Raw genomic sequence first — 18,642 nt, 5'->3', positions numbered from 1 at the left:
AAGATTCTGCGGCAATAAAATGATTATTTGTGTGACTCAGATAACGACCTACCATAGACCTACATTGCATCAATTAAAATGATTAAACATTTTACGTCTTCTAGTTTAAGAATAAATACTAGCTATTTATCATTTGAAATGTGTGATTAATACAAAAATCACGATTTAATTGCTGCGGGATGAGCATGCATACAACAATGAGTCACACGGAGGGGAGGATAATTATTCAGTTATTTACGATGGCAGAGGATGGTGAAAGGAGGATTTCTAACATTCTGAATTTTGAACACTAGAGGGCACACAAGGGTAAGGAGAGAATTTGCTCGATGGATGCAATGTAAATGTGGATGAAGTGGAGAGATGTTCCCATATGACACAACACAGTCCATATGTTAGGAACGTAAGGATGCCCCATCGTTTAATGGAAATGAAAATGATCGACCTACAGAGGACTGAATTCAATGACCCCCCTGAAAATCAAAGTGAAAAAATGATGCAGCAGACGAGTCCATTTTGCTAAAATGTCATTGTAGCAACTCAGAATGGTCCTCAGTAGTCTGCGCGGCCCCCACGTGCTTGTATGCATGCCTGACAACATCGAGGGAGGCTCCTAATGAGACGACGGATGGTGTCCTGGGAGATTTCCTCCCAGATCTGGACCAGGGCATCACTGAGCTCCTGGACAGTCTGAGGTACAACCTGGTGGACCGATGGACCGAAACATGACATCCCAGAGGTGTTCTATTGGATTTAGGTCAGGCCAGCGTGGGGCCATTCATTGGTATCAATTCCTTCATCCTCCAGGAACTGCCTGCATACTCCCCACATGAGGCCGGGCATTGTCTGCACCAGGAGGAACCCAGGACCCCCTGCACCAGCGTAGATTCTGAAAATGTGTCCAAGGATTTCATCCTGATACCTAATAGCAGTCAGGATGCCATTGTCTAGCCTGTAGAGGTCTGTGCGTCCCTCCATGGATATGCCTCCCCAGACCCACCACCAAAACGGTCATGCTGTACCATGTTACAGGCAGCAGAGCGTTCTCCACGGCTTCTCCAGACCCTTTCACGTCTGTCACGTGTGCTCAGGGTGAACCTGCTCTCATCTGTGAAAAGCACAGGGTGCCAGTGGTGGACCTGACAATTCTGGTGTTCAATGGCAAATGCCAATTGAGCTCTATGGTGCCGGGCAGTGAGCACAGGGCCCACTAGAGGACGTCGGGCCCTCAGGTCACCCTTATGAAAACTGTTTCTGATTGTTTGGTCAGAGACATTCACACCAGTGGCCTGCTGGAGGTCATTTTGTAGGGCTGTGGTAGTGCTCTTCCTGTTCTTCCTTGCACAAAGGAGCAGATACTGGTCCTGCTGATGGGTTAAGGACCTTTTATGACCCTGTCCTGCTCTCTTAGAGTAACTGCCTGTCTCCTGGAATCTCCTCCATGCTCTTGAGACTGTGCTGGGAGACACAGCAAACCTTCTGGCAATGGCACGTATTGATGTGCCATCCTGGAGGAGTTGGACTGCCTGTGCAACCTCTGTAGGGTCCAGGTATCACCTCATGCTACCAGTAGTGATGCTTTCCATAGCCAAATGCAAAACTAGTGAAAACCAGTCAGAAAAGATGAGTAGGGAAACAAATGTCATTGGCCTCCACCTGTAAAACCATTCTTGTTTTGGGGGTCGTCTCATCATTGCCCATCTAGTGCACCTGTTGTTAATTTCATTATCACCAAAACAACCCCCTCTGCTACTTACCTGACCAGATCAATATCCCAGGAGTTTCACTGACTTGATGCTATACTTTGATTAAAAAGGGCTCCTTTAAATTTTGAGCAGTGTGTGTGTATTTATATATATATATATATATGTGCTGTGACAATGTGAGAACCAACTTCTAATCACCTACCGTAACGCCCGTTTCCCCATCCACTCCAGGCAAACCAGATTCTCCTTTTTCTCCCTGTCCAAGAAAGAAATAGTAAGATTTTCTACACAATGCAATAAATATATATATACAGCTGTTCACGTGATGAGGTAAAAGACCAATCACAGTGACCTTTTACCACGTGATCAGCTGTGTCCAATGACACAGCAGATCACGGAGTAAATACAGTTGCCAGTTATCGGCAGCACTTTCCTCACGTCACACAGGAGATCGGCACTGATCATCAAGGCACTGAATTCCGTTTTGCGTTTTTATAATTGCATTTTTGCAGTGTTTTTTTTTTCATTTTTTTTTCTTGTTGCTAGGCAGATTTTAAAACTCAAAACGCATCAAAAATGCGGCAAACACACAATACATGCTTTTCTGCAGTGTTCCCATTGAAGTCTATAGAACCAAAGATGCAACATTTTGCGTTCAAAAAAGTACCTGACCCTTTCCAAAAAACCCAGCGGGTGAAAACGCGAACCTGTCCCATAGGAAATCATGTTAAATGGACTGTACTGTGTTTCTGCAAAACGCTGCAGAAAACGCTTACTTGTAAACCTAGGGTTACACAGTGTAATCAGTGTTGCTGTGTTTTGCTAGTCAGGTCTGCTCAGTGTTTTCAGCTACTGACAGCCTGGTAGCTCCCACACTTCTAGGAAACTTGAGAAGTTTCTGGATAATAGGTGTGGACAAGGAAGGACTGACAACTCATGGGGCCCCCGGGCAATAGGGGATCATGGGGCCCCTGTGCCCTTGACCACACTCAAAGAACACCCAAAAAAGCCTATAAAAAGGTACCAGGGGCATTTCATGGGGCCCCCTATTGACCCTGGGCCCTTGGGCAGTGCCCGAGTGCTCTAATGGTCAGTCCACCCTTGGGTGTGGAGCTATGCAGGTGACAGCATGAATACTGATACAGACCCAGCCAATCCCAGAGAGAGAGGTCCTGAAGGCATGCTGGGTAACTGTATATATTCATTGAGCACACAGAGTTCTGGGTCTTCCTCCCCATATGGAAGAAAAATATATTGCCATATATTTGAAATGCTACAATTTTGGCCATATTCAATATATATATATATATATATATATATATATATATATATATATATACACTGCATGTTGAAATGCGTTTTATTACAAAATATGTGAAAAATATTTTTAAAAATACATTTCAAATATACTGTATGTCTTTAACCACATGCCGCCCAGCCACTGTATACACTGGAGCCCCCATCCATTTTTTATTACTGGGAGGCTACTACTGAACATTCAAGCTAATATCCATTTATTAATACTGGGAAGCTACTACTGGACATTTGAGCCACCATCCATTTGTTACTACTGGGAGGATCCTACTGCACACTGGGGCCTCCGTCCATTTTTTATTACTGGGAGGCTACTACTGAACATTCAAACCACCACCCATTTGTTAATACTGGGAAGCTGCTGCCAAACATTCGAGAAACCACCCATTTGTTAATACTTGGAGACTGTTAATGAACATTTGAGGCACCATCCATTTTTTCTTAGTGGGAGGCTGCTGCTGAACATTCAAGCCACCATCCATTTGTTATTGCAGGGAGGCCACCATTCATTTGTTATTACTGGGAGGCTACTACTGAACATTCAAGCCACCATCCATTTGTTATTACAGGGAGGCCACCATTCATTTGTTATTACTGGGAGGCCACCATTCATTTGTTATTACTGGGAGGCCACTTCTGAACATTGGAGGCACTACCCACTTGGTATTACTGGGAGGCTACTACTGAACATTTGAACCACCATTCATTTTTTATTACTGGGAGGCTATTATTGAACATTCGAGATATCACCCACTTGTTAATACTGGGAGGCTACTACTGAGCATTCGGACCACCACCCATTTGTTACTTCTGGGAAGATGCTGGAGAACACTGGAGCCACCATCCATTTGTTACAACTGGGAGACCACCGCTGAACATTCGAGCCACCATCCATTTATTAATACTGGAAGGCTACTACTAAACATTCAAGCCAGAAGTCATTTGTTATTACTGGGAAAATGCTACTGGACATTGGAGCCATCATCCATTTATTAATACTGGGAGGCTACTACTGAACATTCAAGCTACCATCCATTTGTTACTACTGGGAAGATGCTACTAAACACTGGAGCCACCATCCATTTGTTACTACTGGGAAGATGCTACTGAACACTAGAGCCACCATCCATTTGTTACTACTGGGAAGATGCTACTGAACACTAGAGCCACCATCCATTTGTTACTACTGGGAAGATGCTACTGAACACTGGAGCCACCATCCATTTTTTACTACTGGGAGGCTACTACTGAACATTCAAACCACCACCCATTTTTTATTACTTGGAGGCTATTACTGAACATTCGAGCCACCACCCAGTTGTAATTACTGGGAAGCTGCTACTGAACATTCGAGTCACCATCCATTTGGTAATACTGGGGGGCTATTACTGAACATTGGAGCCACTATCCACTTGTTATTATAGGCAAGCTACTACTGAACATTCGAGTCACTGCCCATATGTTAATACTGGGAGGCTACTACTGGACATTGGAGCCACCATCCATTTTTTCTTACTAGGAGGCTGCTGCTGAACATTCAAGCCACCATCCATTCGTTCTTACTGGGAGGCCACTACTTAACATTTGGGCCACCATCCACCCATTTGTTAATACTGGGAAGCTGCTACTGAACATCCATTTGAAATTACTGGGAGGCTGCTATTAAAGAAATTAGAGCCTCCATTTATTTTTTCCTACTGACATGAAAAAGACCTGGGTTATTAGCTATTGTATGGTATCATGTGCCCCTAGCCCTCTACAAGTTTATAGAACAACTAAATCATTATTATTATACAGGACTTATATAGCGCCGACAGTTTGCTCTGCGCTTTACATTATGGAGGCAGACAGTACAGTAACAATACAGTTCAATACAAGAGGGATTAGAGGGCCCTGCTCCTTGGAGCTTACAATCTAGGAGGGAGGGGATAATGGTACAAGAGGTAATTAGCTGTGGGGGATGGAGTGGTTGGGGGAGTAGGGGATTCCAGTAGTTCGCCGGGGTCAGGATAGGCTTCCCTGAAGAGATGAGTTTTCAGAGTGCGCCTAAAAAGTGAGCAGGGAAGGCAATAGCCTGATAGCTTGAAGTAGGGAGTTCCAGAGGATGGGTGAAGCCCGTGAGAAATCCTGATGATGAGCATGGGAGGAGGAGACAAGGGAGCTAGAGAGTAAGAGGTTTTGTGAGGAGCAGGGAGTACGGTTTGGGTGGTATTTAGAGACAAGGTTGGTGATGTAGTTAGGGGCAGTGTTATGAACAGCTTTGTACGTCAGTGTTAGTGTTTTGAATTTTATCCGTTGGGCAATTGGAAGCCAGTGGAGGGATTGGCAGAGGGGGGTGGCAGATACAGAACGGTTAGTAAGGTGAATGAGTCTGGCAGCAGCGTTCATGATGGACTGGAGTGGGGATAGCCTGTGGTGAGGTAGGCCAGTGAGGAGGGAGTTACAGTAGTCAAGGCGTAATATAACCAGGGAGTGAATAAGTTGCTTAGTGGTTTCTGGGGTTAGGAACGGCCGTATCTTGGAGATGTTGCAGAGGTGAAGTCTACATGAGTTTGTCAGTGATTGGACCTGTTAATAAAAAAGTCTAAAGTGACTGAAGCTCAGTAGCTGCCATTGGTCTATAGGTGTATTGTCAGGTCCAGCCCAGGACAGGTCACCATTGATGGCTGTGAGAGAGCCAATCATATACCAGCAGGAGGAGTACTAGAGTACCTTTATCCTTATTGATGTAGGGCGGCCCTGAAGTAAGAAAGTGTTCCAGGGAAACTCAGCATGTGAGCTCAGCAGGCATTGTATACTACTGCCTGTTTAGATGAATATGAAGATATGGCCTTTGTATTATGATATATTGCATTTTATACATTTGCGGTATTTGGATCATAGAGCTCCCGTAACCTGCTCTCAGATAGCATAAGAATAATTTAAAATACAGAATAATACAACAAGAAAAGGACATTAAAATCTCTTTTCATAAGCAGTCATCTGAGACTCTTAGCAAAATTTCAATTAGAACACAAAAGATCCTTTAAATGCCGCCAGGATCCAGAATGCTCACAGATTGGGCAGAATTGAAACTCCGCCAGCCGCCACTTATTTGTGCTAAAGAAAAAAAAATCCTCATTAGACAACGCCGTATCTATCCCGTAATGACATTCATTAACAGGGTGCCAAAAACACAGATGAGAGCTCAATGGAGTTGTATGGCCCATTACCGGCCGTCATATCCTCCGCGCTCGGCGCTGAAACACATTTCTCAGCGCGGGAAACTTTCAGCGGAAAGCAGAGAGCTCACGGCTAGGCGGCCAAAATCAGTTTCCGCTTGGATAAGTGGATTGAAATTAATTTGTCTTATCTTTTATGCTGAGAACTTTCCTTTTCGGTAATAAAAAAATGTATAAAAGTGGGTTTAATTAGCTGTCATACTTGCGCCATATTACAGGTGTCATAGGACGTTATGTTTTGCAGCTTTTCTCAATACAGTTAAAGGAGGATTCTGGTCTAAGTGAAAATAAGGACATTGTTTTATGATGAGCAGCTACTGAACTCAGTACAACATATTCAAGTATGATTAGCCTGAGAAAAAAAGCAAATATGAATGCATCAGGCTTAATTCAGAAAGCTAAAACACCAACATTAGAATCCCAACTTTTAAGAAAGTGACAGTTACTTTCACCTTGGTTCAATGAGATTTGAGCACGACTGAAAATAAAGGCCCCTAATCACTTGTCCACCAAGGTACAATTATATATGTCATGGGAGACAAGTGGTTAAATCAAGTTCACTGCTGCCCAATCCGCCTGGTCACTTTTATGGAGCTCTTAAAGTGCGCCCAACAGTGGCACCCATGGTGGTTTCCAGGCTCTCCTGTTCCTCTGAGGACCATGGGAAACTGTTCGTATAGTGGGAGGAACTCTAGGAACATCTGTTCCCCGATCCCTCCTGCAACTAATGACCCTGGAAGTAATGTATATTTAGGGGCAAACTGACCATTTGGGCACTCAGGCACTGCCCGAGGGCCCAGGGTCAGTAGGGGGCCCCATGAGATGCTCCTAGTACATTTCATAGGCTTTTTTGGGTGTGGTTTGAGTGTGGGTGAGGACACAGGGGCCCCATGATCCTCTATTGTCCAGGGGCTCCTTGAGTTGTCAGTCCGCCCCTGTGTACATTACATCACTTCTGGGGTCATAGCTGTCATTCCTCAGCTAATGTAGCTGAGGAAGCAGCTATTCAAGCAGGATTTGTGCTTGAATAGCTGCACTGGAGGACAGGGGAGCCTTTGAAAGTCTAATAGATCCCCAATGTCTCCATATAAGGACCTGTTACCTGTCCATGCTATCACATAGTGAACTTGTTAGCCCCCTTGTGATAGCAATAATAAAAAAAAGTAGGAAGCTCCTGTTTGTCCCTCTTCAGGGGAGGCGGGACCGTATGACCACTACGATGCTTAATGAACAGATGTCGAGAATCTGTAAGGACTCCCTATGGAAATTTTTGAAAATATGGGAGCCGTGGTTGCAATATGCCCTTCCCACGCTCCCGCAGACTAGTCTGGGGTTGTGATGTTCCTTGGTATTGGCGCTCACAGACCCCTGCTCATGGTCTTGTCATCTTTTTCCTTTTGTACTCCTCCTTCCTTTTCTATTTCTGTTTGTTTTTGGTGTGGCAGTGGATAGCTGCCTTTGGTTTGAGTTACTGTCGGTGTTATACCCATGTGCCATTGAGAGCCCGAGTGGGCGAACCTTTTGCTCTGTTGTCTGTTGGTGTTAGAGCACTGTTTCCTTTATGTTTTTATATGTGCAATTGATGGCCCCTGTGTGGGCATGTCTTGTTGCTTCTGTTTTTTTTTAAATGTTTATAAATTACTAAATATCATTGAAATACAAAAAAAAAGTAAAAAAATATATGTATATAAAAAATAGTTTTAAATATTTTTAAAACATTTTTAAAGCACTCCCCTCACCTCCATACACAGCCTATATAAAAAGCAAAGCATAAGGCGAGTGTATGTAAATGTCAGTTGTGCCACATGTCACAACTGACATTTACATACACTCGCCTTATCCTTATGCTGTGAGATATCATCACAAAAGTCGGATTGAAACGAATAATTCTAGGGCCATAATTAACAGTTAACTCTAAACTGATAACATGTAAAGACTCCTAAAACATCACCTATGGAGAATTTTGGGCAGCATAGTTTTTTGTGATTTCACAGGCAATTTTAAGGCTTGACAAGTTTGGTATCTATCTACTCACACAACCCCATCTTTTACATTTTACCAACAAATGCATAATATTGTGTTTGTTTGCACTTAAATTCATTTTAGTGTATTTATTTCCTGAGAATATGCATTTTATAAAAAAACATAAAAAATTGCAACTGCTACCATTTTATTCTCCAGAGCAGGGGCGGACTGACCATTTGGAAACTCGGGCACTGCCCGAGGGCCCGGGGTTAGTAGGGGGCCCTATGAGATGCCCCTGGTACCTTTTTTATGGGCTTTTTTGAGTTTGGGCAAGGACACAGGGGCCCCATGATCCCCTATTGCCCGGGGGCCCCATGAGTTGTCAGTCCGCCCCTGCTCCAGAGTCTCTTCTTTCAGAAAGGAGGGGGGAGGGGGTACAGTCATTTTTAGATTTTGGTATATGTGCAAATGTGCAAAAAAATTTAAAACAATTGTCCTAGTAGGCAAGTGGTTAAACTTGTGTAAATATTTGTGAATTAAGTCTTAAGGGCTTTTAACAGTTTTCCTTTTTGGAGGCTTGTAGTTCCTGTAATCCTACCTGTTGGTCTTGCCAACAGGAACTTTCTCATACACTTCCTATCATGGGGTGGCAATACTCTTTGAATGTGTTTCAATGTAGAGCAGTGTTGTCACCCTATATTGTGATCTGGACCACAGGGGCTCAATTGCTCAGCCCAACCACCCTTCAATAAATAAGCATTGAAGCATTGTGTGTGTATATATATATATATTTAGCTTTTTTTAGTGAATACAAGATGCTTTCTGATTCGAAGCACAGAACCTGAATTATGGTGGTGATCACTGACTACTACAGTGATTGTCAGCCTCCCCAGCAGTCCCTCAGGTATGAGATATGCCATCCCTACATTGTGCCAATCTGGACCAATTAAGATCTGGAGCTCAGCTTTATTAACCTCCTCGGCGGTCTGATTATTTCAGATTTTTGGTGCTGAAAGCGGTACCATTTTTTTGCATGGAAATATGTAGTTTTTTTTATTGTAGGCTGTAATTTTTAGGAATAACTCACTGAAATCTGTCCGAACAAGAGTCTAGTAAACATCCCGGGTAGGATAAAATGTGAAACACAAAATCATAAATTATAATTTAATAAATAATCATAAAAAATAATAATATAATAATAATACATTTAATTCAATAATATAATCAAACCAAAAACAATGAAATTTGAAATAGAGCGCCAAGTTCGCACATCGCTGAGCAAAGTCGCAGAATCGTTTTCAGTGTCTGATGAGGAATTTCCCCCACGAATCTTTATCACTCAATTCTGCAAGTGGTTCTGATTTACTATCGCTGTTCTCTAGCCGGTCTAAAACCGCTTTTGACCTAAAGGGACACTTTTTGGACGCCATGGACTTTTCTAAGTTTCCAGGCAGAAAGAACAGTCAAAATGCAGACAGGGGACAGGACAAAGCACTCGGGACAAAATGTATGTGAATGGTTTGAAACAGCAATGTTTTACTATGTAAATTTCGTTTTGAAACAAATGACATTTTTTTTATATTTTCAAATTTCCCGCCGGTTCCGGCGCCCTTACGTCCCGACGTCACAGGGACCGGAACACAGAAGCCGGATGCCAGCATCCGCCGGAGGAGATGGCCGGGGACGCTGCAGGGGACACATCGTGGGAGCGCAGGACACGGTAAGTGCTGCAGGGAATCCCTATGCAGCGCCACATGGTAAGCCCGAGTGTAGCTCGGGGTTACCGCTTTTGGTACTGACATTTTACCCCGAGCTACACCCGGGAATACCGCCAGGGAGGTAATAAATTAACTATTGGAGGGCTGCAAATATTTGTCTTTTATATCTGTCTGGTGTTTGCCTTAAAAAATAAAAGTAAAGCCCGAGGTATAGATTTACTAACACTACACTTATAAAAGGTATGTTTTTTATTGGCTGTTTAGTTCTATTTTAAATTATTGACCAGTGTTAAGTTCTTCAAAACTTGTTTTTTTTTTGCAAATATAAATGAGCCCATGGGTTGCCATTTTTGCTCATTACTTTACAGGTCCACCCGGTCATGAGATCAAGACATAGAATTATTTTTGGATTATTATACAGGATTTATATATTATTATTATTATTATTATACAGTATTTATATATTATTATTATTATACAGGATTTATATTATTATTATTACACAGGATTTATATAGCGCCAACAGTTTGCTCAGCACTTTACAATATAACGGGAGACAATACAGCAACAATACAGTTCAATACAAGAGGGATAGGAGGGCCTGATGCTGGGAGCTTACAATCTAGGAGATGGAGTTGCTTGCTAAGTAAAGCATTTTTGAGGAACCCAACCAACCCAAATATTGGATATCCAAAGATATCTTCCTTTCTAGCTCCCTCATCACCTCCTCCCACGCTCGTCTCCAGGACTTCTCCAGAGCCTCTCTGGAACTCCATACCATAGTATGTTCGGTCAGCCCCCACCCTTTCTGCCTTTTGGCCGATCTTTGAAAACTCACTTCTTCAGGGAAGCCTACCCCACCTCCACCCAAGAACTGTACTTGAATCACCTCCACCAGATCATCTCCCGCAGCTATCACCTTTTGTATCACCTCCCCCTTCCTTTAAATTGTAAGCTCCACAAGCCGGGACCTCCTATTCCTCATGTACTGAAATGTATTGTAATTGTACTGTCTCCCTTATATTGTAAAGCGCTGAGCAAACTGTTGGCTCTATATAAATCCTGTATAATAATAATCATATAAATCCTGTATTATAATAATAATAATAATATTACACAATAAAAGCACTTTGCCCAACAGATGGCTGCAATAGCTATAAATAAGAGATTTTGGCTCACCCGCTGTCCTTCAAGTCCTGGGAGTCCGGCACTGCCCTTGAGGCCTTCTGATCCCTATAAGGAGAGTTAATTTACAGTATTAGGGCCATTTCCAAAGTTCTTCAGAAATCACAGTTTCCAAGCAATGACAATATACTACATGTAGAGAAGTAGTAAGCGAGCGCTATCTGAGACTACTGAAAATAGCCGCTAGAACACCAAAAAGGCAACCAAGGACAAACCTTCAAATCAATCTATATATAGAAAAGGTGCAGCGCTAAATGTGCATATAACTAAACATATAGAATGGACATAAAATAGACATAAAATAACAATCAAATCAAGTGCAAATTAATGAATTACACTGGGTGAATTAAAATGAGTGAATGTCCCAAAATGATTCAAACGCTCACATGGGGGACCAATAGATTCCAATAGAAGTGCGTGAAGACGGAAATCCGGTGTATCACACAGTGGATAATAGGTATAAAGAATGCGCACTCACCAGAAGTGCATCAAAAATGCGCATATAAGATATCCCCTCTCATCAGGTAGTGGTCATCTACTGCCAGAACAGGGTCAGAGTAATGCACCAGCCAATCTCATCCAGGGTAGGTACTCCAAAAAGGCCTCAATAGTGTGTCACCGTCTGTGGTCCCTCTAAACCGGTTTCTGCAAGTGGGGACTCTCAATGAAGAGAGCCCAATAAGGGACACCACATAGCGTAATACCGTTGATACTGCGTTTATTGCATATAGGGGTAACACACCATTGTATAAAAAATAGGTCAAAATAATGAAAGTGAAACTGACCATGTACACTTCAGGATGTACACTTCCCAGCACCCTATGATGATGTGCATCGCACGAAACGCGTTAGAGGGGGCTACATTTTCTGGACGTCTGACCACCGCTGTTGGCCATCCTGAAGTGTACATGGTCAGTTTCACTTTCATTATTTTGACCTCTTTTTTATACAATGGTGTGTTACCCCAATATGCAATAAACGTAGTATCAACGGTATTACGCTATGTGGTGTCCCTTATTGGGCTCTCTTCATTGCGAGTCCCCACTTGCAGAAACCGGTTTAGAGGGACCACAGATGGTGACACACTATTGAGGCCTTTTTGGAGTACCTACCCTGGATGAGATTGGATGGTGCATTACTCTGACCCTGTTCTGGCAGTAGATGACCACTACCTGATGAGAGGGGATATCTTATATGCGCATTTTTGATGCACTTCTGGTGAGTGCGCATTCTTTATACCTATTATCCACTGTGTGATACACCGGATTTCCGTCTTCACGCACTTCTATTGGAATCTATTGGTCCCCCATGTGGGCGTTTGAATCATTTTGGGACATTCACTCATTTTAATTCACCCAGTGTAATTCATTAATTTGCACTTGATTTTATTGTTATTTTATGTCTATTTTATGTCCATTCTATATGTTTAGTTATATGTACATTTAGTGCTGCACCTTTTCTATATATACAATATACTACATACTTATAGAATCACAGGAACATAGAACAGTGACGGGAAAAAATTATCAAGAAGTCTATTGAGTCGGCCTCTATTTTTTTTCTCTGCGTATAAATCCATGTTTTTCCACGAATGTCTGAATCCACTTACTGTTGACTGGGGAAATGGATGCCGCTCAACTGAACCCAGGAGTCAGATGTATGGGATGGCCTCAGCCACTGCTCCGGCTATGTTCTCTGATGTGTTTCACCCTGCCAACCGGGGCCTGATCACAGAGGCTTGGAGCAAGAATGGTAAGAATACAATTGTGAAGAAAATAACCATTGAGCCGAAGAAGGAAATTGTAGAGAGGCATGACCGTGGTATTCGTGTGACTGATCTGTCCTCGGAGTACAAGATGGCGAAGTCGACAATCTCCACTATTTTGAAGAAGAAAGTTGCCATCAAAGGAGCTGATGTGGCAAAAGGAGTAACAATGTCAGTGTGGTAGAATGAGAAACAGCTGACTGGTGATTTTGTTAGTGAAGTTATGATCTGTGAAAAAATCCAGGTAATTGCACAGTGATTTGCCGCAAAATAAATCCCTCTATAAGTGCAGCAAGTGATGAATTTAAAGTCAGTAGAGGGTGGTTTAAAAACTTTGGCAAGAGAATTGGCATCCACAGTGTGACAAGACATGGTGAGGCTTCCAGTTCTGACAAGGCCGCTGTAGAAGCCTTCAAGAAATAATTTGCGGAATTCATGAAAGCAGAAGGGTACGTCACTCAACAAATGTTCAACTATGATGAAACAGGCTCTTCTGGAAAAAGATGCCAAACAGAACCTATATCACGCAGGAGGAAAAAGGCACTGCCGGGGTACAAGCCCATGAAGGAGATCTCCCCAATGTCCTTATGTAGGGGGACTTTCCCTCCAAACAATAACTGCCTCCCACCCGCCTTCCTGACCTCCACGCCAGAAGTCGTCTCAAGCAAGGTTAGTGTTCTCTCTCTTCATTCTGTACTGTACTTTCTTTCATATTTTTGTGTTTCAAAAACAAAAAAAACAAAAAAGTTCAGAACGGATTCACCTGATTTACAATGAACCTTATGGGAGAATTTGATTCGGTTGGCGACCACGTTCGTAGGGGTCAGAAGGGATTAACCTGATTTACACTGAACCCTATGGGAAAACGAACGAACTAAGTTTGTGAACCGAGGTATCACTGTGTATACAGGTGAAACTCGAAAAATTTGAATATCGTGCAAAAGTTCATTTATTTCAGTAATGCAACTTAAAAGGTGAAACTAATATATGAGATAGACTCATTACATGCAAAGCAAGATAGTTCAAGCCGTGATTTGTCATCATTGTGATGATTATGGCTTACAGCTCATGAAAACCCCAAATCCACAATCTCAGAAAATGAGAATATTACATGCAATCAATAAAACAAGGATTGTACATAGAACAATATCGGACCTCTGAAAAGTATAAGCATGCATATGTACTCAGTACTTGGTTTGGGCCCCTTTTGCAGCAATTACTGCCTCAATGCGGCGTGGCATGGAAGCTGTCAGCCTATGGCACTGCTGAGGTGTTATGGAAGACCAGGATGCTTCAATAGCGGCCTTCAGCTCTTCTGCATTGTTCGGTCTCATGTCTCTTATCTTTCTCTTGGCAATGCCCCATAGATTCTCTATGGGGTTCAGGTCAGGCGAGTTTGCTGGCCAATCAAGCACAGTAATCCCACGGTCATTGAACCAGGTCTTAGTGCTTTTGGCAGTGTGGGCGGGTGCCAAGTCCTGCTGGAAAATGAAGTCAGCATCCCCATAAAGCTTGTCTGCGGAAGGAAGCATGAAGTGCTCCAAAATCTCCTGGTAGACTGCTGCGTTGACCCTGGACTTAATGAAGCACAGTGGACCAACACCAGCAGATGACATGGCTCCCCAAATCAACACAGACTGTGGAAACTTCACACTGGACTTCAAGCATCTTGCAGTGTGTGCCTCTCCATTCTTCCTCCATACTCGGGGTCCTTGTGCCTCTCCATTCTTCCTCCATACTCGGGGTCCTTGGGCCTCTCCATTCTTCCTCCATACACGGGGTCCTTGGGCCTCTCCATTCTTCCTCCTTACTCTTGGTGCTTGGTTTCCAAATGAGATGCAAAAGTTATTCTCACCAGAAAAGAGGACTTTGGACCACTGAGCAACAGACCAGGTCTGTTTCTCTTTAGCCCAGGTAAGACGCTTCTGACGTTGTTTGTTGTTCAGGAGCGGCTTGACAAAGAGGAATACGACATTTGAAGCCCATGTCAAGGATCGTTCTGTGCGTGGTGGCTCTTGATGCACTGACTCCAGCCTCAGTCCACTCCTTGTGAAAGTCCCCAACACTTTTGAATGGCCTTTTCCTGACAATCCTCTCCAGGCTGCGGTCATCCCTGCTGCTTGTGCACCTTTTTCTTACACACTTTTCCCTTCCACATAACTTTCTATTAATGTGCTTTGATACAGCACTTTGGGAACATCCAACTTCTTTTGCAATTAACTTTTGAGTCTTTCCCTCCTTATGGAGGGTGTCAATGATGGTTTTCTGCACAACTGTCAGGTCAGCAGTCTTTCCCATGATTGTGATTCCTACTGAACCAGACTGAGAGACCATTTAAAGTCTCAGGAACCCTTTGCAGGTGTTATGGCTTAATTAACTCATTAGAGTGGGACACTTTGAGCCGAGAATATTGCACCTTTTCACAATATTCTCATTTTCTGAGATTGTGGATTTGGGGTTTTCATGAGCTGTAAGCCATAATCATCACAATGATGACAAATCACGGCCTGAACTATCTTGCTTTGCATGTAATGAGTCTATCTCATATATTAGTTTCACCTTTTAAGTTGCTGCACTGAAATAAATGAACTTTTGCACGATATTCAAATTTTTTTAGTTTCACCTATATATATATACACACACACACTGTATATTATTTTAAATCTTAAACAAAGAAATAGCAATGTCACAATAGACTTCTAAACTATGAATGATGAATTGATTCTTGTAGCTCGAAAACCGAGCATAATGTTTGATTTATAGATCCTGTTTCTATTTTGTGCTCTGAAACAAAGCTTTGATTATAAATTGATTAAAAAGCTCTTTATTATTAACTTACAGGCAGTCCAGGTGGTCCTACAGGGCCTTGAGGTCCTCGTGGCCCAGGAGCGCCCTGTGGAGACATGAAAGCAATATTATATAATAAATAGAATGGTATACTGAATAAGAACACAAATAAAATCAATCAATAAAGAAAACTGGCATTATGTAACGGCATCTGAATAACACAAGAAAAAGAAAATAGAATTAAAATGAAAAAGATGCTAAAATCTACATATAAAATAAAACATATAAGGCTCCATTCACAGAACTAACTCTCCGGGATATGGATTCTTATTGTTAAAAAAGTGACAATTATTTTCAGCTCAATCCAATGAGATTTGAAAATTATACTATAAAATAAAGATCCTTGCGCTTTGTGAATGGAGAATGGAGTCTGTTACATTTATTAGCCACTCGCCCTCCTGATAATTTCCCCCCCTTCCTGACCAGGCCATTTTCTGTGTTACGGCGCTGCGTTACTTTAACTGCTCGGTCATGCAACGCTGCACCCAAATGAAATTGGTGTCCTTTTTTTCCCATGAATTGAGATTCCTTTCGGTGGTATTTGATTGCCTGTGTGTTTTTTCTTTTTTGCGCTATAAAAAAAAGACTGACAATTTTGAGGAAAAAAAACAATATTTTTTGACTTTTTGCTATTAAACATGTCCAATAAAAAAATTTTAAAAATCAAATTTTGTCATAAATTTAGATCAAAATGTATTCTGCTCCATGTCTTTGCTAAAAAAAATCCCAATACGTGTAAATTAATCGGTTTACGTGAAAGTTATAGCGTCTACAAATGGCTGTATATACTGGGATTTAAATTTTTTTTTTTACTAGTATCGCCAATCAGTGACTTATAGCGGGACTGCGGTGGACATTCTGACACTGGGGGGGAACTGACTTGGTGTCAATGACATCCCCAGTGACACCAACACAGAGATCAGTGCTAAAAAAAAGCACTGACACTGTACTAATGGCACTGGGCAGGAAGGGGTTAACATGAGGGGCAATCAAAGGGTTAACTGTGTGCTGGGTGTGTTTTACTGTGGGGCGGTGTCTGTGTGCTTCACTGTAAGCACACTGCTTTGGATGGCTGTACTGTGCACAGCCATCCAGAGCCGTGTGCCCAAGCGACAGGGAGGAGAACCGTTAGTAAACTCCCAGCCGGAAATTACCAAGTGTCAGCTTGTAATCACCGGCCGGGACCCGGGGATTGACAGCCGCAGCCGCGCACCCGTGCCGCCCTGTAGCAGTATTTCAGGAAGCGGTTAAAGTGGTTGTAAGGCTAAGTTCACATATGTGCGGGTGGTGCAGCTGCGGATCCGCACAAAAATCCGGCTTCACAGAAGACTGTGGACCCGCGGGCGGGTGCCATTAATTGTAATGCAAGTTTACAATCCAAACGCACACGTTCCTGCGTTAAAAATGGCTGTGTGTATAAGCGGGTGCAGCAGCGACCGTCGGCTGGAACCGAACAAAATCAGCAAGGGAAAATGTCACCAGCACACCGAGGATCACCAATATGGGTCCAAAGGTTTTAATAAACGATCACATAGTTACAGCAAGGGAACGTTTCGGAGTCTCGCAGGACCCCTTCATCAGGCATGTGTCACATGTGTGACAGTTTTTCTTTCCCATTAATTCCAATGGCACGCCGCCCGCACTGGAAATCGCAACCGCACTGGGAACCGAGGTTCCCATGCGGGCTGCGGTTTTCAAAGAAGTGCAGGGACTTCTTTCCTGCGTGTCCCAGGGCACGGGAGTCCATTCAAATGAATGGGCTCTCATGCCCGCGCAAAACACGTCCCACAGGAACGCGGATATGTAAACCAGGGGTTAACCTCAGACATATATCGTATGTACTCTCCAGCGCCTCAGGATATGCACAGCCAAAAGGGAAGCCAAGGGTACCAGGACAGCGACAACCAAAGAAAATGTTCCAGGGGTGCAGCCCCCCTCAGACGGGGAAATCAGCCACTGGATAGAGAGAAAACAGGTGGCGCACACACCTAGTGCATTATCCAAGGTTTATTGTAGGAGTGAAAGAATAATAAAAACATACTCACAGACGAAGCATGTATCTAAAAAGCATAGAAAAATGACAATGGCCACAACGGCGGGCAAGGTGTTCTCACTGTCAGTACGGTCAAATGCCTGACGCGTTTCGGGGATGAATCCCTTTCTTCAGAGCTGATGACCAACCTCTGATGTATGATGTATGGAAAGAAAGAGCCTCGCTGTTGATGCCATCAGAACACAATAGCACAGCAGAAGCTGATGGGGATGAGGAGCGAGGCTCTTTCTTTCCATACATCATACATCAGCATCAGAGGTTGGTCATCAGCTCTGAAGAAAGGGATTCGTCCCCGAAACGCGTCAGCCATTTGACCGTACTGACAGTGAGAACACCTTGCCTGCCGTTGTGGCCATCGTAATTTTTCTATGCTTTTTAGATACATGCTTCGTCTGTGAGTATGTTTTTATTATTCTTTCACTCCTACAATAAACCTTGGATAATGCACTAGGTGTGTGCGCCACCTGTTTTCTCATTAACCTCGGACATGAAATATGAACAAAGCATATCCCTCTATAACGTGTAACTGCCTCAACGGCAGGCAAGGTGTTCTCACTGTCAGTACAGTCAAATAACTGATGCGTTTCGGGGACGAATCCCTTTCCTCAGAGCTGATGACCAACCTCTGATGCTGATGTATGATGAATGGAAAGAAAGAGCCTCGCTGTTGATGCCATCAGAACACAATAGTACAGCAGAAGCTGATGGGGATGAGGAGCAAGGCTCTTTCTTTCCATACATCATACATCAGCATCAGAGGTTGGTCATCAGCTCTGAGGAAAGGGATTCGTCCCCGAAACGCGTCAGCCATTTGACTGTACTGACAGTGAGAACACCTTGCCTGCCGTTGTGGTCATTGTCATTTTTCTAT

General features: G+C 43.1%; 1 protein-coding gene across 1 annotated transcript in view; it reads right to left on the bottom strand.

Moving 5' to 3' along the window:
• COL22A1 (collagen type XXII alpha 1 chain) overlaps positions 1–18,642 on the bottom strand; it is a 665,084-nt gene that overhangs the window by 304,975 nt on the left and 341,467 nt on the right. Inside the window, exons 22-24 of the mRNA XM_089654647.1 lie at positions 15,711–15,764; positions 11,101–11,154; positions 1,906–1,959 (exon numbers count right to left, since the gene is read on the bottom strand). Of these exons, the coding sequence (XP_089510773.1) occupies positions 1,906–1,959; positions 11,101–11,154; positions 15,711–15,764 (162 nt within the window). The remainder of the gene's footprint in view (positions 1–1,905; positions 1,960–11,100; positions 11,155–15,710; positions 15,765–18,642) is intronic.

The sequence above is a fragment of the Staurois parvus genome, unplaced genomic scaffold, assembly GCF_062004578.1.
Source record: "Staurois parvus isolate SC_StPar_1 unplaced genomic scaffold, SC_StPar_1.0 ptg000783l, whole genome shotgun sequence".
Taxonomy (NCBI): domain Eukaryota; kingdom Metazoa; phylum Chordata; class Amphibia; order Anura; family Ranidae; genus Staurois; species Staurois parvus.
The sequence above is the reverse complement of the archived record's forward strand: the minus strand, read 5'-3'. Positions and strand labels throughout refer to the sequence as shown.